The sequence below is a fragment of the Sphaerodactylus townsendi genome, linkage group LG02, assembly GCF_021028975.2.
Source record: "Sphaerodactylus townsendi isolate TG3544 linkage group LG02, MPM_Stown_v2.3, whole genome shotgun sequence".
Classification (NCBI taxonomy): domain Eukaryota; kingdom Metazoa; phylum Chordata; class Lepidosauria; order Squamata; family Sphaerodactylidae; genus Sphaerodactylus; species Sphaerodactylus townsendi.
In genome coordinates, this window is record NC_059426.1 from 86,977,329 (window position 1) to 87,002,264 (window position 24,936).

A 24,936-nucleotide genomic window follows, 5' to 3' on the forward strand; every position below is an offset into this window, starting at 1 on the left:
AAACTGCTTTGTCAGGAAGTTCTCCCTGATGTTCAGCCGAAAACTCTTTTGATTTCATTTCAGTCTGTTGGTTCTGGTCTGACTTTCTGGGGCAACAGAAAACAATTTTGCTCCAATCTCAATATGACAGCACTTAAAGTACTTGAAGATGGTTATCATAACACCTCTCCAGGCTAAACAACCTTTCTGGTATTCCCACATACCTGTCACATGTGACACAACGTGCATCATGATACCTTCCTTGGAATAATATCACTGCCCATATATTGACCGGGTGGGGGGGGGTCGTCAGTCTTGCAATTCCCCTGTTTGCTGATAGTGGGTGTTTCCAGTATGACAGTTCAGTCTTTCAAGGAACATTTCAGCCTTCTCATGGGACACTAGTGTGTCAAAACACACCTTTTGGAAATCACTGGAATAATGAAACCCTATAATCCTGATTTTCACAAGGTTCAAATTAGCCAGCAGCCTGACAAATAGGAGAAATTAATGTGTTGCTTTAACCAATATCATAACATTGGTTACCTGCTTCAGATTTCTAGCCTATTTTTAAAAGTGTTCATTGGACCTGAAAGGTACTTGAAGACAGAGGCAATGGATGACACTTGAAAGATCTCTGATTTCAAAGGAGAACTGATCTTCTGAAGATGAACTATAACCTACAATTCAGGTAGATTACACCAGCAAAATGGGCATCTTTGAAGGAAAAAATGAAGATGTTGGGAGAGGAGAAAAGACATAAGCAGTGGTGTATCTGCCTAGGGACAAGGGGTACCCCTTGTCCCCGGGCGCCACTCTTCTGGTCACATGGGGGGCACAAAATCAGCCCCCCACGTGACCAGGAAGTCCTGTTGTCTCCTCGTTTTCACGTGCCCCGACCCGTCCGAGGCATGCAAAAACAATGAGGCAGCAGGAAGCCCCAAGCACCCTCAATCCCACCCTGAACTCCCCCCTCCCTTCCTTCCCCCCTGCCAGCTGGGCTCCCAGCCGGCAGCCGGCAGTCTCTTCTGACCTCCCCTCCAGGCAGGCCAGAAGAGACTGCAGTCCCGGCCTCGGAGACCTTCTTTTATAAGCACTGAGGCCGGGGTGGGGCTTGGGGAGCAGGAAGCCGGCAGGGCGAGTCTTGGGGGGGAGGTGGGCACCCTAGACCTTGCCCATGTCCATGGTGACGTGGGCGGGGTCGAGTGCAGTGGAGATGGAGCCTGGGGGCATCAAGGGCGGGGGACAGAGGCTGGGGGGCATCCTGGAGACAATTTGACCCGGGCACCATTTACCCCTGGAACGCCTCTGGACATAAGTAAACATAAAAATAATATGATAAAAGAATTAAAACTTGAAATCTGAAATTAATACATTGGTTACATACACTATATAACCATTATGTAGGAACTAGTGTGTCAGGCCTGATTTTTGTGGGTTCTGCTCTGTATGAATTCTTTTGCTTGCTAGCTCAGCCTGCCAAACACCAGGTGCATTATCAGCTTTTCCTGGCACCAGCCTTTGAAGGCCACATTCCCAAAACTACTTTCACTCTTTTGCTTGCTGCCTGGATGGTAAGGAGAAGGGGAAGTTATGCTTATATGAGTCACAGCTCTGCAAATCAGGCATTGCTGTCTTGGAACTGTTCTGGATCTGACATGCCTGCAATAAAGAAACCTTTGCGATTCTACGAGTGTCTTCATTGTCTGGTCAAGGGGATCTTGACATAGTGCCTCAGTTTGTTTTCTTATTCTCTCCCATTTGCTTTCCCTTTTTATTGTGTCTTTTACTTTATAAACATTATAAATTGTAAACTGCCTTGAGTACACTGGCAGAAAAGGTGGTATAAAATGTTAAAGTAATGTTAATATTAATAATATTAAATAAAATGTCAAGAAGCTAGGAATGGGAAAGGATCTCTTCTTGCTCAAAATGTTTAAAGTCCCGGCATTAAATAAGCTATAATTATTCTTTTATTGTGCCATAAAATAATTGTGTTGGATCCAGTCAGAATTTTCACATAATCTGCAGATAGACCTCACCTCAAGATTAGATTGCATCAGCGCATACTATCGATCGATTGGTTGGTTGATTGGATTTATGTCCCGCCCAATCCTCGAAGGGCTCTGGGTGGGTTACAACAAGCTTAAAACATTAAAATATGGCCCTCAGCTCAAACTGGCTGAACACATCATTAACAACCAGCGACCCATGCTGGAAAATGATACTCTTCTCACAGTCAATGGAAGGCAAACCTTTTCTTCCCTAAAGAGAGTCTCCAACTCCAACAGGATCTCATAAATTGGGTTTTATTTCTGAAATATTTCATGCCTTAGAATTACTTGCTTCAGTGGATTAATTCTCAAAACTATATGGCAAACTATATAGGGCCCAAACTCTTGTCAGAAAAATGTTTCTTCCCAGCTATCTGGATAGCAGTGGCATATGCAATAAAGGCCATCCTTCTCACTGGATTGACCTATTGACCTAAATGAGCATCCAGCATGCACTATAAAAGACAAACATTTATTTTTGCCTATTCTTGCATTTTATTTTTATTGGGTCCTTATCCTTAGTCTTTTTTCAACTGTCAAGCTTTGCTCCTGACTCTCAAATAGAAAGGCCTGGAACCTATGAGACCTTGATCAAACTCATTTCCAAAGAACATGCAGTGACATGAAGAGTGTGTCCCACAATCTAAAAGGAGTTTTATCTTGCATCTCATTGTGCCTAAATGTCATCAGGTTAATTTCTTATGCTCAACATTCCTAAGTATGTTTGTTCACAAACTACACTTAACCCAATATGACTGATTCCATTTAAGTTTGCCAAGGACTGCAATCTTAATTCAAAATGCAGCTTCTCTGTGATGCTTGTTTTCTCTCCATCCACGCATTACATCTTTACTATCATTGCTAAATATAAACATGGTCTTGGGTCCACACTAAAGTCTGCATGAGCACAAGGACTTCTGCTAATGAAGCACAATTTTCCTACCTCATTCCTCCCAAGGAAATCCTAAGTACCTTTCAGAGAGGACCCACCAGACAGATTTTCATGGGCATTTCAGCCTGCTATAGGAAGGGGGAAACCATGCCCTTTGAATTTAAGCCCTTGCATCTATGAAAATGTTACTCTGAATCCAAGCCATAGGTTTTCCCAAGTTAATATTATTGTGAAGGATAATTATATTACTTTAGCACACAATGGCCCTAGTCATGATTATGACTCACCTGAGCTACCAACACTCATGAAACCAAAAAGCTGTCATTCCATATACAGTTTTCTACAAAAATAATGATAAATTTGTTGGTCTGAACCTTTAAAATGTTATAAGTATTCTACAGTATCAGTAATTAGACAGATCAACAAAATGCCCTGTTGAAATTGATCAAAGCCATCTTGACGCTGGATCCAACAGTTGTTCCTTGCCAGCCGCTTTGCAAAACTATATAATAACAATAAAAATGTTTAAATGAAAGATCAATTTCTCAATCCATGTGTATCTAAAATACTTTTTTAATCTTGCATAAATTCACAAATGATACAATATTTAAGTATCTTTTAAACATACTATACAATTGTCAGTTAAATGTTTTACATCAAGGCACAGCACACCATATCTTACAGATATGCCTTGATAGGCAGCAATTTAGTGTAATCCCCGAGATTTGGCACTATTGCCAAGATAAATAGCATGGGTCGTATTTCACAGATATGCTAGAAGATAGATAAATAAATAAATAGATGCTGTCACATTTTATTTGAAATAGAACTGCATATAAAAAGAATATACAATAATTTAATTTGAATAATTATCTTGGAATATATATATGTTATATAACAGAAGTGCTTTTGTTTTAAAATTAAATTAAACAATTTTTCAATATTAGAAGGATGCAAAAACAAATCTTCTTTTCAGCCAACTTCATTTATGGAAGAAAGTTGCTTTCAAGATAAATTAAAAGGAGTCCACTGCTCAGTTTCATGGCAATCTGAAAGAAACCAAATCAGAGGTTTCAGAATTTGTCGTTGGAAACTCTTCATTGCTTGGACATTAAATAACAATTCTGAATGACAGGGCAAGCTCATTCCACATGGCCCAACGAAGTTCTAATGGGAAATCAAAATACCTGGGATTGTTACGTACAAACAATAGGATAGGGCAGGGGTCTGCAACTTGCGGCTCTCCAGATGTTCATGGACTACAATTCCCATCAATTGGCCATGCTGGCAGGGGCTGATGGGATTTGTAGTCCATAAGCATCTGGAGAGCCGCAGTTACAGACCCCTGGGATAGGGTAAGGGGGCTAAAATGTGGCTCTAGATCAGGGGTCGGCAACCTTTACCACCCAAAGAGCCATATGGACCCGTTTTCCACAGCCCCGAAGATCTACTGAGCCAGAGAGGCGGCTCCACATGGAGCCTCTGGTTCGGCCCCTCCACTCACCTTTTCTTCCAGCGCTGGAAGACAGAGGCACAGGGCAAGGAAACCCCCTTTGCCTGACACCTGCTCCGTGGGGCAGAGGGGGGATGGCAGCTGTGGGGATGGCAGAGGGGTGATGACGGCTGCTCTGGAGGGACACACCCATGCTACCCTCTGACCTCCAGGGGTTGGAGGGCAGCGTGGGCGTATCCCTCCAGCCCTCCAGAGCAGCACTGGAAGGAGAGGTGAGTGGAGGGGACACAAAAAGCGGCACCCTCATGTATGGAGATGCCTCCGGTTTGGCCCCTCTACTTACCTTTCCTTCCAGAGCTGCTCTGGAGGGCTGGAGGGACATGCCCACGCTACCCTCCAACCTTCAGGCCACGTAGAGCCACAGTATAAGACTGAAAGAGCCGCATGCGGCTCCGGGGCCACAGGTTGCAGATCACTGCTCTAAATGAACTTCTAAACCTAGTAGTGTATCACTCTGTTCACAATAATACTGTTAGTGTTTATCTTCAGATAACAAATATTTGCTTTATTATGTATACCACTGTCATTGGGAGACTAAGATCTTTTTTAGCAGAATTCTTAGTTTAAAACTTAAATTAATAATATTTTTTGTTTCCAAAGACATTTTTCCTTTTAGTGATCCAGCCATTTACAGTGACAGGATATTGGAAAGTCAGACATGTTACACATATAGCAAAATGATTTGCTTTCCTTGTGCCAGAGCATATTGTCTTGCTGATAAGATCAAACTGAACTAAAGTGAGGCAAATGGTTTTGACAAGGATTGAGGCGGGGAGGGCTGAGAACTACCGGTAGCTGGTTCGGACTTGGAGCCCCCCTTCTTCTTGTTCCTGCTACACCCTCACTATATACCATTGCTTCAATAATCACCATCAACTGTCTCCTTTTCTGCAGAAGTGTATTCAAAATTACATTTGCCTAAAATGCATCCTTGTGGGTCACTTAATATTTTTTTAATGGAAGCACCCAACAAGAAGCAACTTTTCTATGCATCTGCACCATCTCGTATATTGTTGTTCCCCCAATGAAGTAAATAGAAGGTGGAAACAATGTGAGACAAGGAGTGGGGTAAAGGATACTTCATCCTCAATTTCCCTAACTAATGTTGGGTTCCAGTAGCAGGTCAAAGGGATTGTCCCTTTGACCTGCTGGAGTCATCTGGAGTCCTGTCTTCATGTACAAGCACTATTTAAAAAAAACCTTTTCCCAACCCATAAAATTTCACATGCCATTTACTAATCACAAAATGGTAGTAGATGTTCAGATGTGAACATGTTTATTAAAAAAATACCACATCATTAGAAAATGAATCTGCCTGCATTACTTGTGGAGATGTACCAAGGCTATATCTGTAAATCAAGAAGCAAATTTCCACTCTGGAACATTCAATACTTTCCCAGTCTATCAACTGCCTTTCTTAAGTCTGCACATCCAGGTATAAAGTTATTGAACCCTGCCACGCAACTGCCAGAGAATATTAAAAGTGAAATACTGCCACAATTGCACTGTCTTCCAATTGCTTTATCAAATAATAGCCATCCAATTGAGGGGTGGGGGGGAACAGTTGATTGATTGAAAGGAAAGTGAAATCCTGAAGCTCCTGAATGCATTGGAGGCTTGGTTTTTCACTTAAGCAAACTACAGATTTCATGCTACATAAATCATCCAACAAAAGGATTGAGATGTATATAAATCAATAGAACTGATTCTGCCAACTGAGGCCTGTAATATAGTTACCATATTCCGGGGTCATTCAGCAGGTTACATCTGAACATTTCTTCTTCGCCTGCCGAAAGTCTGTGCTCCCACATTGGTAGGTACATAGGTGCCCTTGCCCATTCCTCCTGACCTACTCAGGAAGTCTGCCAAGCGATGGGTCGCACAGGTTCCCATGTTACATGCCCTCTTCTGTGCTGTTACACTGCTTCTCCAAATAAACAATTAAAAGTTACAGTCTCAGATGCCAACTTTCATTGCCAGAAAAATCGCATTTCAGTATTATGGTATATAAACATTAATACGTCTAAAGGATTTCTAAGTTCATTTCTGTTCATTTTCAAATCATAGGACACTTCTAATAGCCATGACATTTGCTTCATATTTTCTTGCAGGTGTCCAGTAAACCACTCAAGGCAGCAGTTCTATTCCAACCTATGTTGAGGCCTCATTCTTCTGTTTTTACAAATGAACATTATGTGAGCCTAATTACTATTAATGATAACAGTAATTTAGCAGTGTATAGGAATTTTGACTGCAGTCTGACTCAACTATATTTAATTAGAAGTAAATCACTTTGATACTTCAATTAAACAAGGCAATGCAACCTTTAATCTAACTCAGTCCATAGGACCAGGCTTTGATTTGACCCATTCATATTTAAGGCCTTTGAGGTATCATTAAATAGTTATAAAACAACTGGTTCTGGTGGATTTTCCGGGCTGTGTAGCCATGGTCTGGTGGATCTTGTTCCTAACGTTTCTTCTGCATCTGTGGCTGACATCTTCATAGGTGTATCCCTCTGTGATACACCTGTGAAGATGCCAGCCACAGATGCAGGCGAAACGTTAGGAACAAGATCCACCAGACCACGGCCACACAGCCCGGAAAACCCACCAGAACCAGTTGAATCCATCAATGAAAGCCTTCGACAAGTTATACATCAATTTCTGTTTTTAACTATGCAAACAATATGAGTAAGAAAAAGACTTCAATGAGATTGTTAAAATTACTATATACATATGTATGGAAAGCTTAGTTTTTAAATCTGAAATGTCCATTAAGGCCTGCCATATGGAATAATTCTGAAAAAAGCTCCCATTCTAAGTTTCTTAGATATACCATATAAGTACAAGTAATTTAAGTACAAATTAAATAGGAATAAAATATTAAAGTTCTTACCTGGATAAATTCCAGCACAATAACACATTTGTTACTAGCTATCATTTCTAATACAGACAAATTGGGTATTGTGTTTCATGATGTGTAGTGACTGAATGGATGTGAAAAGGCATTTGTCATTTAATCAATGAGAATTTTCTCACTGAAATCATTGGTGCACAAGTGTTTGCCAACTAGATATACTGCACTGAGAAGATATTTACACTTTAAAATATTTTATTTATGCAAACTTTCACATTTTACTTGTATTCTGTGCTGATGAATTGTTAGAAACCATATAATGAAAAGACAAGTAATTAAGAAGTCATTCATAATTAGAAAATAGACCTGATCCTTATAGAAAAATAGGTTTATTAAACAGCTGCATGGGCAGGCATGAAGGAATTTTTTTTTTTACAATGAGTAGCCAGAAAGTTATTAGTTGTAAAATAAACATCTAAGAAAATCAGTTGAAATCTCAAGGCAATGCTGTTTATTCTAATTCATTGAATGTGGTATATATTTCTCCTTTTAACCCCTTCCCCACCCTCTCCCAACATGGTAGATGAGTGCTGTGTTCCTTAACTTCCTAACCTGAATTTCTGCTCAAGCATTCTTTCCAAAATAGACTCAAAAGAACATAGCAAAGTTAGCAATCAAGGTTAGATCCACATGCATTGACTTTTTAAAAGAAGGAAAAGGAAAAGAAGAGGAGAGGAGAGGAGAGGAGAGGAGAGGATATCAGCATTTCTAGTTGTTTCCGAGGGCTTCCTCATAGTTTGCATAGTGCTCATTCTCTATGTCATTCAGCACATTCCTTTTCTTGCCAGGAGTTCCAGCCCCGACGTCAGTACGAGGGTAAGTTTGCAATTTGTGCAGTTCTTGAGACAGCTTGCCCAAAACACAAGTACTCAGGTTGGCACAGCGTTTGGAAACAGGCCTATCCAAGCTGCAAAGGGGAAAAACATGCCAAACCAGTAACAGAAAACCATGCATGGTCATGCTTATCCCATTCCCCTCCCCGCCCCCAGGCCTAAACGAAGTCACAATCAGATACATACACCATTTTATAAATAGGCAAACAAAACGATCCCTAGTATTTCCACGCGAATTCCCATGCACGAGGTCAACCAGAAGGAAAATGGGGCGAAGGACATGAACTGTCTCTGGTGGTTCAAACAGGCGGGTTAAGAGTTTGGGGGTGGGGGGAGGAGGTGTGGTTGGATGCTGGTCATTAACAAGGGAAGGAATTCATTCACTCTGGCATGCCGCTCATTCACCATCATGCTTCCCCAAGGGCAGTTCATTGCGAGAGCGCAAGTGCAATTGCAAGCCTCGGCCTCCACAGGGAAGGGGGCGCTGCGTGCATGGAAAGGCCGGCTCTGGGCACCCAACAGCATGCAATATCCCAACAGGAGAAACTGGACGGCTCTCTGTACGCTTGTATCGGGGGGAGGGAATAAAGTCAAAACATACCTCTTTCTGTCCCACTTTACTATAACCCCCTCTCTTTCAACTTCATATCCGTGTTTGTTTTAAGAAAAAGGTAACTCATTTATAAGTGACTGACAGACATCAGTAAATGAATACACATCCCAAACACAAGCTGCATGTCGGACCCACTCCACTGCCCCAAGGCACAGTCGTCATGATGGAAACGAGCCCCTGGCCCGAGAAGGTCCCTCTGCGGGCTGCTGGGCTGAGAAATCCCGCCGACCCGGAGCTCTGCTCACCTGTTCCCTTCGCTCGCCTCCTCCAGCTCTTCTGCGGTCATCTGCACGTATTCTTTCACCAGCGCGTTTAATAACCTCCGAGCTTCGTAGTCGCCCAGCGTCCCCCGGTCTGTGACGGACTCTAAACCGGGTCTAGGTGCGGAAACAGCGTGGAGGAAAACGCGCCGTTTAGAGGGCTGCAGGGGGTGAGGGGAGAAGACACCGGCTCCTCCGCTTGCCAGGCCAGCTCTGCACGTGGGGGACTCGCCCTGACTGCCTGCCACACGCCCACCCACACGCATAGTAGTTAATTCGGAACAGCGACCGTCCCAGATTCTGCATTCTTTACATTAATACGCAGTAGATCCTCCGGTTTTTGCCCTCCACAGAAAGGTCGGGTGGGGGGAGGGGGGAGGAACTCCAGAATCTCTGCGTATGACAGAAATAGCTAAAGGGCGTGAACAAACCCTTTAATCCGTATAAAAGTATCTGTTTTAGAACTTCATTCTCTTGCGGGAGAATGAACACTCAGCTGGACCCATTCGAGACCCAAGCAGAACCCTGGTTCCGATCAAATGACCGCTTTTTTCATGTGTCTCGACATTGCCGCGGGTTTGTCTCCAAGGGTCTAAAAAGCCTCCTCTCTCTTACCTGAGCGGGACTGCCTGGCAGTTGTCCATCTGGCAAGCCACCAAGGCATAGACAGCAAGGAAAAAGGAAATCTTCAGCATGACCATAGCGCTCTGTCTGCAAGAAAGGGTCGCGTTAGAGAGGGGCCGTTTTCCGCACGGTAGTCTGCGACTCTACCTTGAACCGCGACGAACGCTGCCTGCCACTTTATGCGCACGTGTTTGGGAAGAAGCCCCTCTAGACACCGTGAGGCTTACTTTAGAGTAAATATCAAACTGAGAAGGATGTTGCCTTGCCCTAAACACAAAAATAGCATAAGGCTTCTGCAACATAGATTAAACTTTCAGTTTCGTTAGACTGTGGTCTTACCAGGGAAATGGGCACCCCACCAATTCCTGGATTTGGAGGTGTCCCGGAGTTAATGTATAGAGACTATCACTGACGACATGCAAAGGCATTTAATCAACAGATGGGAATGAGTGATCCAATTCGTCTTAGGCAATAGATCACTTCCAGAACAGCAAAACTCAAAGAAAACGGCTAAAGGTGAAAGAAATGTTTAACTTATAAATAGAAAAGCCGAATACGTTTTTAAAAATCTGTCCATTTCGTTATAAATTGAAAAGGTTGTCGAAGGAGGGAAGCTTAACCCCTCAGAGCATTACGTTGAAGAAAACTATCGTTAATTGTGCACACTTTAAACCTTACTAAGACAATCTGTAGTATCAGGTGGGAATAGTTTTATTTCTATAAAAAATCAATGGTTTTGCACGGTCACCATACATATAAAATAATAACCCTTACCTTTCACACCAGGAGAGTTTAAGGTTTTTTCAGGCCAAGGACTTAATCACACATTTTTTTAAAGGAAGTGCCTTGTGGCATCTCAAAGGCACTTAATAAATGGAGCTATAATATAATATATGGAGCTATAAGTTTGCTTACTACATCAGCATAACGTGATCAAATCAGTTATTACCAGGATTTGTTCTTTTGTCTAAAAGCAATTTGTAAAGGAGTGCTTCCCTACACACACCCCTATGTACAGTCATGAGTGAGAGAGAGTGGGGGACACCTTTGCTGTTCCCTTGGAAAGCCTGATGAAGAAGGCTGATGCCCCAAGATGCAAAAAGTGTCACCATCAGATTCTTCCTTTTCTCTGCTGCAACCAACTTCCATGGCTGCTCCATGGGCAATAAACTAGCCTGTAAAAGCTTTACATTATTTCATTGTCCAGATGTGATAACAAAAGCGGGAGTCAGCTGAAAACTGAATCCTGTGTAAGAATGAGAAAGCCATTCCTCATACATAAATACAACAGAAAACACAGATACTTCTTTTACGTTATTTAAAGCAAAAAAGCATATATTGTCTTTTCTTATAATTTATACATTTTTCCAGAGCAACTGAAATTACTGTCAAGCTGTTCTGTCCTCACGTTTTCAGAAATATCCATCTTGTCTCCAAATCCACATTCCAAGGACCAGCAACAAAGTGGCATCCTCAAAATGCAGTCTGATAACTCCAGCATACCCACAATGGTCTTGCAAGTCCTCACGGGACAACTACATTCCATTATTCAATTGATAAAAGAAAGAGAAGGCTTACCTAGGGTTGCAAAGCGTCTTAAGCAAGTGCCAAGAGTTTCTTCACTGTGCGTTTCTAAATCGTAATGCTCATCAATGCCCAACTACCCCCTTTTATATCTACCGCCAGGGTGAAAGTGTGTAGGCGTCCTACGAACACTGGCCAGCCAATCGCAGCCTCGGTTATCACTATACAACCAATCCACGACTGACCACGAAATCCAAGCTCCTGAATTACGTCATCCTCCAGTCACTGAGTATTCCATTCACAAAAATTGCCAGTCATTTGGCCACATCTGATAGGCTTATTTGCATTGAGGTCATTGAACCAAAAAAAATGGCCAGAAGGGAGGGGGAACTAGCAGACGATTAATGAAATGTAAGGAAAATCGTCTCGAGTCATTAATAATATCTAGGCCATGCCACATCCTCATCCTCACAAGAGATGTCTCTCTTAAATGAACAAACTCAGAGGGCAGGTTATTTACTTATTAGAGGCGACATCTACCGCAAAAAATGCTGCATTGCAGAAGAGGGGCTTTGGCAGGTTTCCTTTTAAAACTTTCTTGCGTGTAGCAGCGACCATAGCGCTTGCTTCATGGGTGCGTGGAGAATTCTGCCGTTCGCATGTCTTACCAAGTATGCCTCAGTGAGTGAGGATTGCCCCGCCCCACCCACCCGAGAGTTTCTCTGTGGAAACACATCGCAACTCATATTATTTAACAAATCAAATGTGTGCGCAATCCTAAACAGTGAGTTAAAGAGAACTAGGGAGCCTGCGTGCAGGATTAGGTAGCACCGCATTGGATCTGTAATCAGTTTCATCCCTACAGATCCTTCACACAGTGCCTTGCCAGCATCTTACAAATCTTCACGGGAGGTTCCAATTGTATGCATCCTTGCCTGGGTATGAGACACAACCAACCGGACCAGGGCTTACTTTCGATGAAGCACGCTGTACCTGAGGGGCATGAAGCGTGCGAAATCTGGGTTTCCCCTGGGAAGTGGGGTAGACTTTGCGAAAAGTTTGGGATAAAATAGATGGACTAGACTAGAGCGAGAGCTAAAAGCCAGCTCGTCTAAGAGAGTGCGTGGCTTTCAGGCAGCTTCACAGACAACGGTTGCCATGCGATGCTAAGAACGCTTCCCTGGGAGTAAGTCCCGTACAACAGTCCTGAGTACCAATCGGTTTCTGACTGCAGCTGTTTAGAGTTGCATCATCAAAGAAAGCGAAGACCTTCCCCCTGCTGTTGTTTGGCATGCTGAAGGCTTCGTGTGAAATCATTTGGCTTCCAAAGCACCCCTATGGCACAGAAGAGGCAGCCGCTGTCCTACCTTGGGATCTACCTGATGGAACGAAACTGACTCAGATCTCGATTGTCCGCTCTGTACAGATCCCCCCTCCCCTATTTCGAAAACATCTGGAAAGTGTGTGAAGAAACGAGGGAAGGACATGTTGGGATTTGACTAGTGGTGGGTGTGGGGGTTCACCTTCCCACTGAGGGTAGCAGGGATGAGGTAACCTTTGGCCGAGAACACCCTGCTTACGCCCCCTTCGCGGGATCGTTGCGAGGATCGGATGGGGGGTGGAGGAATGGGGGGGTGCCCCATCCAGACTCCCTTGGCAGACAGTCAAGCCCCAAATGAAGAGACCGTGCTGCTGTAAAGTGAGCTCTGCCGTATGAATTATTTGGGTCTATGCGACCCGTGAGGAGTCTGGAGTCATCTGAGGGACGGTGCCAACCCCGGGGAGTTGAAAGGAGGTGGCTCAGGCTTCAGGCCAGGCTGCCAAGGGTTTTCTTCCCTCCCTTGCAGAGATGCCTTAGAAGCCGGGGCGGGGGTGGGGGTCCGTGGTCGTCATCGCTTGCCTGCAGCGAAGTGGTCATTTCCCGCAGGTTATGCGTGGCACGAGGGTGGGAGGGGGGGGCGAGGGTTTCCAAAATCTGCCGGGCGTCCTTGGCGCTCCACCGCCACCAGTCTGCGTGTGCTTAATGCAGCTGGGACGTGAGGGGAAACTGTAGCGGCGGCGGCGGCGGGTGCCCTGCTGCCGTCGCGCAGAAACGGAGCCGGGCGTCCCCAGGCGCGGCTGCTCTTCGGCACGGTCGGGATGGATTCGCCGGCTGAATGGGGGCTCGCGGGAGCTGCTCTCCGGCGTCCACCGGCTCCTCGCCCCCGCCCCCCTGCGCTGTTCCCGGGCTGAAGTGGTCACGTCCCGCCCGCTCGCTCGCCCGCCCGCCCGCCCGCCCGGCAGTCCTCCAGCTGCTTCGCTGAGCCGCGGGCGGCCACTTGGAGCGGAAAGCGCCGCGTCCGCAGCGGAGGTGGGGCAGGCGGCGCCGGCGGCGAGCGGCGAAGGGGCCGATCAATCACCCGCCAGAGGGCTCTTAGTCATGGGCTCGCAGCTGCCGAGTCGTGCCTGGCCCGGGGACACACCTGCCCCATCCAGGATGTTTGACTGCGCGGGCGGGCCCGGGCCCGGCACGCCGCGCACACCACAGCCTCCTCCCCCCTCCCCCCAGCACTCCAGAGCCCGGTCGCGGGGTGCGGGGGGGGGCAGACCTGGGGAAGGTGCCGAGCGGGGCTGGTGGCGGGGGGGGGGGGCGACCTCTTCCTCCCAACTCTCCGACAGTGGCCGTCAACAGGTCCTGAAGGAGTCCGTCCATCATCTTGCAGGCGGCCCGCACGCTCCCCTGAAGCGAGGCGGGGGGAGTTGTCTCTTTGTCCTGCCCATCGTGCGCTCAGGGTATCCCGGCTTCTCCGGCTGGCAGGATATTGAGCCTCACCCACGGGCTTGGCTCTCGGTCCGCTAAGGCCAAGGGGAGACGGGGGAGGAGGAGGAGGAGAGGTCTGGCTTGGGGGGGGGGTCTTTCCCCTTCCCTTTTGCCAGCACAGGAGGCAGCGGTTCTTTCCTCCCTGGGAGGTCAGCGGGGGTCACTTGCTGGCCGCAGGTCGGGTTTTTCGTGCAGTAGGAAAGGCGGCGAGGGTGGGGGGCAGCAGCCTATGAGAAAATGCCCTCCTTGGAGTCGAACCACAACCTGTGGAGGGCTGGCTATCCATCCATCCATCCATCCATCCATCCATCCATCCATCCATCCATCCATCCATCCATCCATCCATCCATCCATCCATCCATCCATCCTCCCCAGAGACTCCTGACCAGTGAAAAGCCTTCGCTGCCTTCCAGTGCGGACTAGAGAGGGCGATGTTTGGCAGCAGGCGGCGTGGGGGTGACAGGAGGAGCTCCCCTAGCGAGGAGGCCCCTTCGGATGCAGCGCCAGCCGGGCAGGCTGCGGAGAGCCGGGCGCGACACGCGGGAGGAGCTCCTTCCCCACAGGCTGACAGCCAAGACAAGGAGGGGATGGATGGAAAAGACCGCAGAACTCGGGGCCGCCGCCGCCCGTTGCGGGGAGACCGTCGCTGCCTGCGGGGAGGCGCTCCCCGACCGTTCCCGAGGGGCGCTCCTGGGAGACTTGACAGGTCGAAGGCCCCTGTGTCGCAGCGAGGGGTCAGTCACCAGCTGGTGGTCTTGGGGGAGACGATCCCTTGTTCTGGGAACGTCTCCTTGGCAGCAGGAGGCGTGGAGCGGGATCTGCAGGAGAGGCTAAAATTAGACGGACGTTAGATGAAGTAATTAGCTAAGTGACTCAGTGTTTTTAGCAGAATTGCTAGATGGGCAGAGTTTGCTTGGAAGAAGCAGAAGGCATCTGCAAGCTGGAGCGTCTAAGTCTCCAGACCCGGCATGCTCCCTTGCGAGTAAATCCCATTGATTCTGGTAAAACGTGCAAAGGATCCCCCTTGCTCGCAGTTACACTGTTAGCTTCATTGCCTGACTCAATGGGTTTCACTCCTGGGTAAATTGAGTTTAAGGTTAAGGCTCCAGTCCTAAGAATGCCTTCTTATTGAATAAAAGGAGACTTCTTAGTCAATACTTAGGATTGCTCCCTAAATATCTGAAACACTAAAATACCTATGAAAGTCAATGAGCTCTGAGAGTTATGATTTGAGCTGCAGAAATCAATTTGGTATTTGTGCGATACATCTGGACACACCATTAAAGTAGCAACATTTTTGCAAGAGGCAAAGTTACTGGATAGCATTTTAAACGCCCAGTATAGCTTAGCCTACTCCCCACCCCTTGGCGAGGTGTCTGTGCCTTTAAAGTTGGGATAGATCAAGGCTAAGGCTCCTTCTGCACATGCAGAACAATGCACTTTCAATCCACTTTCAATGCACTTTGCAGCTGGATTTTACCATGTGGAATAGCAAAATCCACTTGCAAACAATTGTGAAAGTGGATTGAAAGTGCATTTATTCTGTGTGTGCGGAAGGGGCCTGAGCAGGTGATGATTTTACAGTATTTTTCACCTGTGGAATGTCTGCTACTCTTAAAGGCACAGGAGTCCTGAGAAGGGGGAGGGGTGGCAGTGTTGATACCCTGCTTAAAATGCAGGTGGGTTCTACAGACAAACAAAAGAAGGCAAAGTGATTTGCTCAATAAATAAAAGAAACCCTGTCAGAGGATGAGAAACTGGGGTTGATTCCCCACTGAGGATTAGATGCGTGCTCGTCACACAAAATATCCAGGTTTCCAGCAGAACTCCCCACTGCACCAGCACCTAACACATTCTCATCCCGTTTCTGGCGCTCAGAAACCCCACCCCAGCACGTGTTATTTTAGAACCTGGAAGAAAGTAGACCTTTTCAAAAAACACGTGGGCAATCGGGAGCGGTGGGGAAGTTGTGGGGGTGAATCTGGATTCATTTTTCCCACCACTGGTAGTGACATGGAGCCTGCCATCCAATGAAAATGCAGTGGGTTGTGTGCGATGCGCGCACAGCCGTTTTTTTTTTCGCGGACCGGAGATCCACGTGGATATGAAGCAACATGGGGCCAGTTTTGACTGATTGACTGAGTAGAAGGCAATACAAAGCAGTGCTACACGTCGTATCCCCGTGGATCCAACTACATGGAGGTGCGCGGAAACAGGGCTTTGCTTTAATCACCTGTTTCTTTGTCTCCGTGTAGAGTCGTTCTGTATATGCTCGCACAGATGTAGATCTGCAAGGTTAAAAAAAATTCCCACCCCAACACAACACAGCAGCCAATCAGGGTAGCCCCTAAGCAGATTGTGTGTTCAATCCGCCTCAGTGGGGAATCCTTCATTGCTGCTGCGTTTCTGGGAGCAAGGATCGTTTGTGGGGCAGAAGCTGCAGTATGGATGCTGAAGCCGTGCTCAAATTTTTCCCAAACCATTTAGTATCTACATTCATTTTTCCGGTGGGGAATCGACCTGGGAGCGACCCAGTTATCTTTGGCAAACCACTGAGAGTGTACTAATGGTTTGCAGATTGCAACCCCAGAAATCCAGGGTCCTTTCATTCACCTAGCACAGTTCTTTTTCTTCTTCTGGGTTTATACACAAGAACCAGTCTAACTGCAGAATTTGCACAGATTTTAATACAGTGATCATATAACAATAGAACAACCACTGGGTGCCCTGATCTAGAAAGAAATGCAGTCCCTCAGAAACCAAGTGGGATGGCAATGAAGTGAAGCCTCTACCTTTCAGAATTTTCTTTCAGATTTCCAATTGAACTCTGATCCCCACATTTGAAAACCACCACTGAGTTTAATATCCCATATAACTATCTAAACTAAAGAACTGATCAGCATTTGGAAAAACCACTTAATCTCTTGAGGTCCCCAGGGAATGTGGTCAAAGCAATAAATAATGTGGCTTTGTAGAAATCAAAGGGGGATGGAACACCCCCTATTTTACAGAAAGGTTAAACAATCTCTTGGCTGGGCTTTTAAATTAATCATTTAACAAGGAAGGAGGGGAAAAAATAGAACAAGTCGTCTACTGTTGAAAGAATGTTTTGAAGAATCTGCAGAATGCTCATTAAACCAAGGTGCACTTGTGCCAAGGCAGGTCTTTGCCGAAAGCCCAGCTGAACTGCAACATCAGCACTCAGAAAGGAGTCCTGTCTTGGGGAACAGCTGGATGGAAAGCTGCAAGAACCTCAACTTTGTAAGTTTTATTGAAGAAGGAGAAGAAGGAGGAGAAGAAGAGTTGGATTTATATCCCCCCTTTCCCTCCCCCTCCCCCTCCCCACAACAAACATCCTGTGAGGTTGGTGGGGCTGAGAGAGCTCAGAAGAACTGTGACTAGCCCAAGGCAGTGGCATAGCACCAAGGGGGCGGGGAAGGGGGTGAGTGACACACCGGGCTTGCACTGGTGCAATGGTGTGGTGGGGGCGGGCAGGGGTGTGGCAGGGGTCAGGGCACACACGTGCCCCAGGTGCAGTTCCCCCTCACTACAGTTCTGGCCCAAGGTCACCCAGCTGGCATGTGTGGGAGTGCACAGGCTAATCTGAATTCCCCAGACAAGCCTCCACAGCAAAAGTGGCAGAGCGGGGCATCAAACTGCTCTTAACCACTATGCCACTGCTGCTTCTTATTGAAGTGATGTCCCACTGGAGAAGCTTGCTGAAGTTGTAGTTACAGCATCCACAGTGTTTAAACTGTTCCTTTCTTAAGTATTTTGGTTGGTTAGTTTAGTTGGTAGTTGGTAGGTAGTTTAATTTCTAATAATAGATAGGAATCTTCAGCAATTCATGGGTCTGTGATGAGTGTACGTGTGTGACACACATTTTCCATATTCATACTTTGCATTTTTATATATACACTTAAAAACATAATGTGTGAAATAGCCCCAATTCTATGAAACAGTAAGAACCTCAGTCATGTGTTCAAAACATTTATAGTCATTCACAGATTGGTCTTTTTTCATAAATTCAAATCTTTCAATGTAATTTTTCTTTCTCTGCTCCAGCCATTACAAGGTGAATATAGATTGTGATTTAGCAATGTCAATGTTTTAAATATCCATATTATCTATTTATCATGTTGCCAAATGCTATCAAATGCTATGGCTTAATATTAAAATTTGACGCCATCATTTTTTTCTGATGCTTTTGTGATGATTTTAGGATTTTAAATGATTAAATAATCTGTACTTCTTGTTTTAATTTATATTTATTGTACATCATTGTATTGTTTTATTGATGTACACTGTCCAGAGCCCTTTGGGGATCATCATCATCATCATCATCATCATCATCATCATCATCATCATCAACATCAACATCATCAACATCATCAACATCATCATCATCATACCTGATGACAGCAGGGTCATTGAAAAAGAACATGAGAAGGTCACTAGATACCATGATTTGAAAATCGAGCTTGTGTGGAGAAGTCAAATATAAATGTTTTAAATAAGTAAATTTCTCTCAATATAGTTAAAAAATCTGTCACACTCTTAAGTAACTGGAATTGGAACAAACAACATATTCACCTGAGAATATCCTCATTCTGTCTCTTCAGTTCTTGGTAGGGATGTGTATTAGGATAGAAACTAATCAAAACCCTTAACCTTTATTAATTAACATATTTGTTATAATTAATCCGAATCAAAAAGTAATAATGTCTGGTAATATGTTCATTATTCTGTGACCTGGCTGTCTGATGTATAGTTAAAGAAAAGTTTGAAATGAACAAACTAAAAACAAAAAGGTGCACATTCCTACCACTCAGTGCTAATGTTGGTACTACCAGGTACTACCTCATTTTGTATCATTGGTACCCTGGCACCCATTAGCTAGGGGTGGGCATAAACAAACAAGTTTCAGCTCATTTGCCTAAGAAGTTGGACTTAGACCTGTCAAGTTAACCAACTGTCTAATTGTTTCCAGAGAGTGAGGGTTCTTTCTGACTTTCTAATGTCTACTATAATGAGAAGACACCTGACTCAGCCAATCTATCTCTCTATATAAAAAGCTAACAGTGTTTTTGTTGATGACAGTATACCTCAGTAACTGCTGGGCCAATTCCTCTGAAAATTCCCAGCCACTATAGTCAGCCAGGCAAGAGTGTTTTTAGATGTTCACATACCTGAAATTTCACACCTGGCCCAGGTAAAACACCTTTTTCCTTGTGCTCCCTGGTGAAGGACATGCAGCTGCCTGTGTGTAACTGTCACTTTTAGAATGTTCGTGCTGCTTAGAATGTTCACTCAGACGGCCAGATATGAGCAGTGAAAACAGTACATAGGCAGTAACTCAAGTGGAAGTGAAACACATACACACACATACACACAAGAGAGAGGGAAGGGAGGGAGAGGGAGAGAGGGGTGGCATGCAAGGGAAGAGAGGGAGGGAGAGGAAAGGGACAGAAGGGGAGGCATGCAAGGGAAGAGAAGTGAGAGAGGGGAGACAGTGAGGGGTGGCATGCAAGGGAGGGGAGGCAGGGGGTCCAGCATCTTGATATGACCCACCCCACCCTAGCGGAGGGAAAAGGGAAGGGAAGGAGGGGGGGTGGCATGCAAGGGAAGAGAAGTGAGGGAGGGAAGAGAGTGAGGGGCAACATGCAAGGGAGGGGAGGGAGGGCCAGGGCACCCTAGATTCCCTGAATACTGCGGTTACAATTAAGAAAACCAGGCACGCATTACTCAGGAGTAAGCTCGGTACAGCAACTGTGACATACTTTGAATGGCTGCGTCGCGCCCCTCAGAGGGTTTCCTCAGAAGCTACACCCATTGCCACCAACCAAACTTACTCCCAGGTAAAGGATCATGACCAACCAGCCTAGATGTGTGGGAGGGGTGCCTTTCCATTCCCCCCACCCACAAGGAATGCAGGCACACATCGCACAGTATCAGGCGGGCACACATTGGACAGTATCAGGCTGCGTGTTTGCATGAGCATGTACTGCTGGCCTCTGCAATTGATTTGCTGCTACTGTTTCTTTCCCATTTCACCACAATAAGCCACAACAACGCATGGCTGGGCCATGCTAGTCTATATATATAAAAAGCTAACCATCAGTTTGTTGGTGACTCCCTAATGCCGAAACGGCTGGACGGATCGCCCCCAAATTTTCACATGACATTCCCCCTGTTGCAGGCAGGTAATTGGATCTTCAAATTGCCGAAAGTCCTTACCTGAGCCGGGTAAAACGTCTTTTTCCTGGTGCACCAGGCCATGAAGCTGGCTGTGTTTAACTGTCACCCTTAGAATGTTCATACAGCCTGTCTGTCTGTGGTCTGAGGGCTTGGTATGGACTTAGAATGTTCGCGCAGATGGGCAGAGAAAACAGTTTGCGCAGATGAGCAGTGAAAACAGTAAATAGGTAATACTGTTAGGTAATACGAGTGGAAGTGAAATGTGTGAGACGTCAGGTGGGGTTCCCCCCCCCCACACACACATGCAGGTAACTTTCACTCTCTGTGCCTCACCCACAACTACCACACAACACACATACTCTCATCCACATCCTGCTCATCCTCACACACCTCACTCTGCCCTCCCTCACATCCAACCGCCACTTACCCACTTCCTCACCCATATTCACCACAGCTCTCTTTTACTAAAAGCAAGCTGGATTTTGCCTTTTTCTTTTAAGAAAATCCACGGGGTGGGGGCGAACCAACACTACTGGCTCCACTTCTTTTGCACATGGCCCTTCAGAAACCCAGGGAGCTGGCCTCGATCTGAGCGCCTCACCACCCTGCCTCTGCTGCCTGACTGGGATAGCCTCCTTGCCCCAGTTTTGCCTTACCCAAGCCAGGACTGTGCGTGTCAACCAGCCTCATGGACAGCGGGATTCGCATTCTGGACAGTTCCGTTGTGGAATGGAAAGGGTTACCTTATACTAAAAACCAAGACAGCGCCATATAATAATGTGAATTGAAAAGGGAAAGAGAGATTCCATTTGACCACCCCAAAAGAAGAAGAAGGGGAGGAGGAGCAGGAGCAGGAGGAGCAGGAGCAGTGATGGGGGGCGAGACAATTTTTCTTCGGGCGCCATTTTACCTCAATACGCCTCTAATGCTTTACACACAGACTAGTCCCTACAAATACTGTTTGGCCATATATCTATTGTTCAGTGACAATACAGCCTAAAACCTTCTGCTGGTGATGATTCACCACAAATCTTCAAGTCAAATTGGAGAACCACATTTATTTTAAACCAGTGGAAAGTGTTCTTATATTTGATTCAAACAAATGAAGTGCATTATGTTCAAAACTAGTTCAGAATGATGTCTCACCAGAAATGCAAAAACTGTCAGAAATTTCCCCATGATTCACAGCCACTAAGAAAATTAATTTCTCTATGGAATCATTCTCTTTTAATACCTGGGGGGGGAGTGAATTGTCCATTCAGCAGCTACATCTTTCCTAAAAGCTGAATCTGAGTCCAGGCAGCCCAATTACCTTTTATAGCCACTGGCTGCTTTGCATTACAAAATGAGTCAATGAGCATATAAGTACACTTGGTTCTTCCCAGTGGATCATTTTTTTCTTATGATGATATATTGACTCTAATGATAATTACATTTTAAAAATTTTACTGATGTGACTTTTCTTAGAATGGTGCAAGAAAAAAGGAAAAAGAAAATAAGAATGAGGCATATGACTTTCTTATCTGTCCCTACACTCAAACTGACCCTATATACTAGAAAACATGCACCAAAGTCAGTCCATTCCCTTTTGGGCGCAGGTATACACATAGGAGATTAACTGAGTCATTTTCTTTTCTTCCCTCTTACCAGAGTGCCCTGTATCAAGCTCAGCACTACTTTCAAGGAAAAACCTGTGATATTTGTGGAGGCTTGGAGACAAGAAGCTGTATGTATGTATGGGCACACCACTAGCTTTGCCAACCAGCATGAAGGGCAGGGGAAGTCCTGTCCCATTAACAAGTGCTTAATGGGATGAGATTTGCCTCCATGGCATGAAAAACTTGGCCTGCCCATTTCTACACATTAAGCGTCTTTTGAAAATGAAGGTATTTATGTATGTGTTGCACGCGTGCGCGAGCACACACACACACACACAACTTCTCGTCCATAAGCAATTTATGCCATGGAAAACAATAATTTGCACACTGTAGCCTTCACTGGTGAAAACCCTCCTTCAAAATTAATGCATAAGGATAACGAAGAAGTTATTTAAAATGAAAGAAGGGAATAATGGCAGGAGTCATTATGAGGTTGCCTCACACATGTATCAAAGGATTATCTCATTTATGCTTTGGTTGCTTTATTGTGAAACAAACTGCACTGCAAATTTCAAGTTTAGAAGAAGAGAAATAAAAACCTACATTTTCCTCAGATTTTTCTAACAACCAGCATGCACTGTGTTCAGTAATTATGATTATGGTGGACAGATTCCGCCTCTCCTTAAGAGCGACCAATGAAAGCTGACGGCATGTTGGGAAGAGAGAATTGGAAACAGCAGTTAAGAATGCAGCTGGGAATTGGCAGCTAGGGAGTTGAGAGGAAAAAGATGTCTGATTGAGGGAATCTAAAGCAAAGGTCAGTTTAAATCTAGCTGACCAAAAGAGTCAATTTGTAACACAAGATCCCAGGGGCATACAGCCGAGGGGAACATTTGGGGTCAAATGTCCCTGGATTGCGGCCATTAGTCACATAGGGGGATTCACCCCTCTCCTCCTTCCCTGATGACCTGGTGCAAAAAAAGTTGTTTGATTATGGTGGGGGAGAGCAGCTGCCCATACGGGGTGGGGGGGTGAGGACTCAGACTTTGCACCGGGCTACAATTTCCTAGATATGCCTTTCCAAGATCCAATATGCTAGACAAGAGGAACAGAACAAAGGTTCAGTAGAAGTAACCTTTAACTAACGTTTTTCAGTGTTACTTTCAGACTACAAATAAAAGTTATTTCCTTGTTTGCTTAATCCTGCAGGCTGCATGTTTAAGGGGAAGAAACATACAAGTATGCACACACAGCAGTGAAGATCTCAAATTATGCATGGTATAGGAAATGAATAAATGGTGGTGGTAAAATGTGAAAGGAACAATGTATGAGCCTCAAAACCCAATAACTCAGTGGGAGGTCTTATTATGAAAGGTGACTGGGGTACCTTGTCTGCTGATGTCCCTGTGAATGAAAGAGTGGACTCAAGGTGTGAAATCATAATGGCTCTCCAGTGATATTAAAAGAGGCGAGAAGGGTAGCAATTTGTGATGAGTCCTATATGTAACCCAGATCCTATAGGAAATTGGTTGCTGAGGATGGTAGGAACACTGTGTGAGTGGAAAAGGGCATCTCAGTGATGTTCCTTTTTTCTTCAGGAAGGAAGGGGTGCTCACCACAGGCCATGCTAGGATAGTCACAACAGCACCCATAATGCAAGAGCCTTTAACATCACATCCTGCCATCCTCTCTCTTAACTACTCTACCATTGAGAGGTAAAGCAGGAACCACAGTTCATCTGGAGCCACATTTTGTGAATTTAATTTGTTGTAAACTACCTAGGAAATAAATTTAAGGCAAAGGCAACCCCTGTTTGGTTCCAACAATGGCCCTGGCAGGAAAAAGCTAGAGCACATTACACTGCAGGAATTGCCATTCCAAAGCAGCCAGAGGTGATAGGGAATACAGAGAGGAAAAGAAGAAGTTAATATAGCACTGTTAAACTGTTTGAGGACCTGATGTTAAAAAAAGTGGGGTATCAATCTAATAAATAATCTCTGTGTGTGTTGGACCACATGTATACAGCATTTCATCTTAAGTGGGAAAGCTTCCATTGATTTAATGCTAAGGAACCCAGGAGATTATTAGATGTACAAGTGTTGCCAAACCTCTTGGGAACACTGACCTCAGCACAGTCAAAGATATACGTAAGTGAAAAATGGTCTAGAAAAAACTGTCTGGGTAATCCAACACAGTCCACATTTAATTTCAGAAGTGGGAATGTCTCCAAAAAAAGAGAGAGGGGACCTGAAAGGAAGCTAAAGAACACAGTCAGGCTTATCAGGAAGAATGGTTTGTTAAAAACCAGTATACATGAAGATCACATGTAAGGTATACCATTATTTCAAAGTGCATGAACAAGTCAAAGCGAATATTATCACTGTTAAATAGCACTGTTGAGGAAAACAGCAATATCAAGAAGACTCTGTATAAAAGTACAAACTTGCCTTAATGGAAGTGGGAGGAAGGATAAACGCTGGAAGTTCCTGGAGTTCTGTTTCTTAGCTCCCTTTGTCAAGACTGACTTCTGCCAGTCAATGGTGGCCTGAATTTCCCATACCCCCAAACCTTATCAATGGGATGAGAAACAAAAGCCATACTAACCAAGTTCAGGGACAGAGTTTTAAGCATTTCATATATAAAAACGCTGGCTTTACTTTCCATTTATTAGCAAAAGAAACAACAGCACAAATATGGTTCAAGTCCTGAAAATCAGCACTGCAAAAAAAAAAGCCTCAATAATCTCTACTCTCAAAATGAAGGGATATATAAGAGCGGGGAATAAAGATTTTTCCATAATACTATATACTAGACATCTACAGATGAGCTGTTCAGATTTTATTGTTAGTCACAGAAGCTGGTCCATTTTGGATGGCCAAATGTTGCAATTGCTGCTGGAATGCCCCCAGCCTTCCTTTTTCTAGGTGACATATGGAAATATGGGAATGGTATTAACTACCTAAAATGTACATGAGCATGTGTTTTTCCCTAAGTACTAAGATTTGTTAAGACTACTGCCAACACCATATTTCCATCCTTTAGAAAATTCATAGAAAGAAAATTCAAGCCAAACATAGGTACATTTTAAAATAATGCCTAAATAGTAACGTGCAGTCAAAAATGTGGATC

At 44.9% G+C, this 24,936-nt stretch overlaps 1 protein-coding gene across 4 annotated transcripts; it reads right to left on the reverse strand.

The window, feature by feature from the left end:
• Positions 1-3,477: 3,477 nt before the first annotated feature.
• Positions 3,478-11,349, reverse strand: CALCB (calcitonin related polypeptide beta). Of its 4 annotated transcripts, none has more exons than XM_048483220.1 (5): positions 11,266-11,349; positions 9,679-9,774; positions 9,049-9,180; positions 6,176-6,359; positions 3,478-3,974 (listed from the first exon to the last, which is right to left on the reverse strand). In XM_048483220.1, the coding sequence occupies exons 2-4, from the start codon at positions 9,762-9,764 to the stop codon at positions 6,200-6,202; spliced, it is 378 nt and encodes a 125-aa protein (XP_048339177.1). In that variant the 5' UTR covers positions 9,765-9,774; positions 11,266-11,349; the 3' UTR covers positions 3,478-3,974; positions 6,176-6,199. The 4 variants fall into 4 exon arrangements, with proteins under 4 accessions (XP_048339177.1, XP_048339176.1, XP_048339174.1 ...); XM_048483219.1 differs by having other exon boundaries at positions 6,176-6,362; XM_048483217.1 differs by lacking the exons at positions 3,478-3,974; positions 6,176-6,359 and adding an exon at positions 7,668-8,264.
• Between the last annotated feature and the right edge of the window lie 13,587 nt (positions 11,350-24,936).

Excerpts from the sequence above, each read along its gene's own strand:
- CALCB (XM_048483217.1), bottom strand. The coding sequence starts at position 9,764 with ATGGTCATGCTGAAGATTTCCTTTTTCCTTGCTGTCTATGCCTTGGTG. Across the intron at positions 9,181-9,678 it reads TGCCAGGCAGTCCCGCTCAG|ACCCGGTTTAGAGTCCGTCA; the intron begins GTAAGAGAGAGG and ends TTCCGCACCTAG. Across the intron at positions 8,265-9,048 it reads GAGGCGAGCGAAGGGAACAG|CTTGGATAGGCCTGTTTCCA; the intron begins GTGAGCAGAGCT and ends TCCCCTTTGCAG.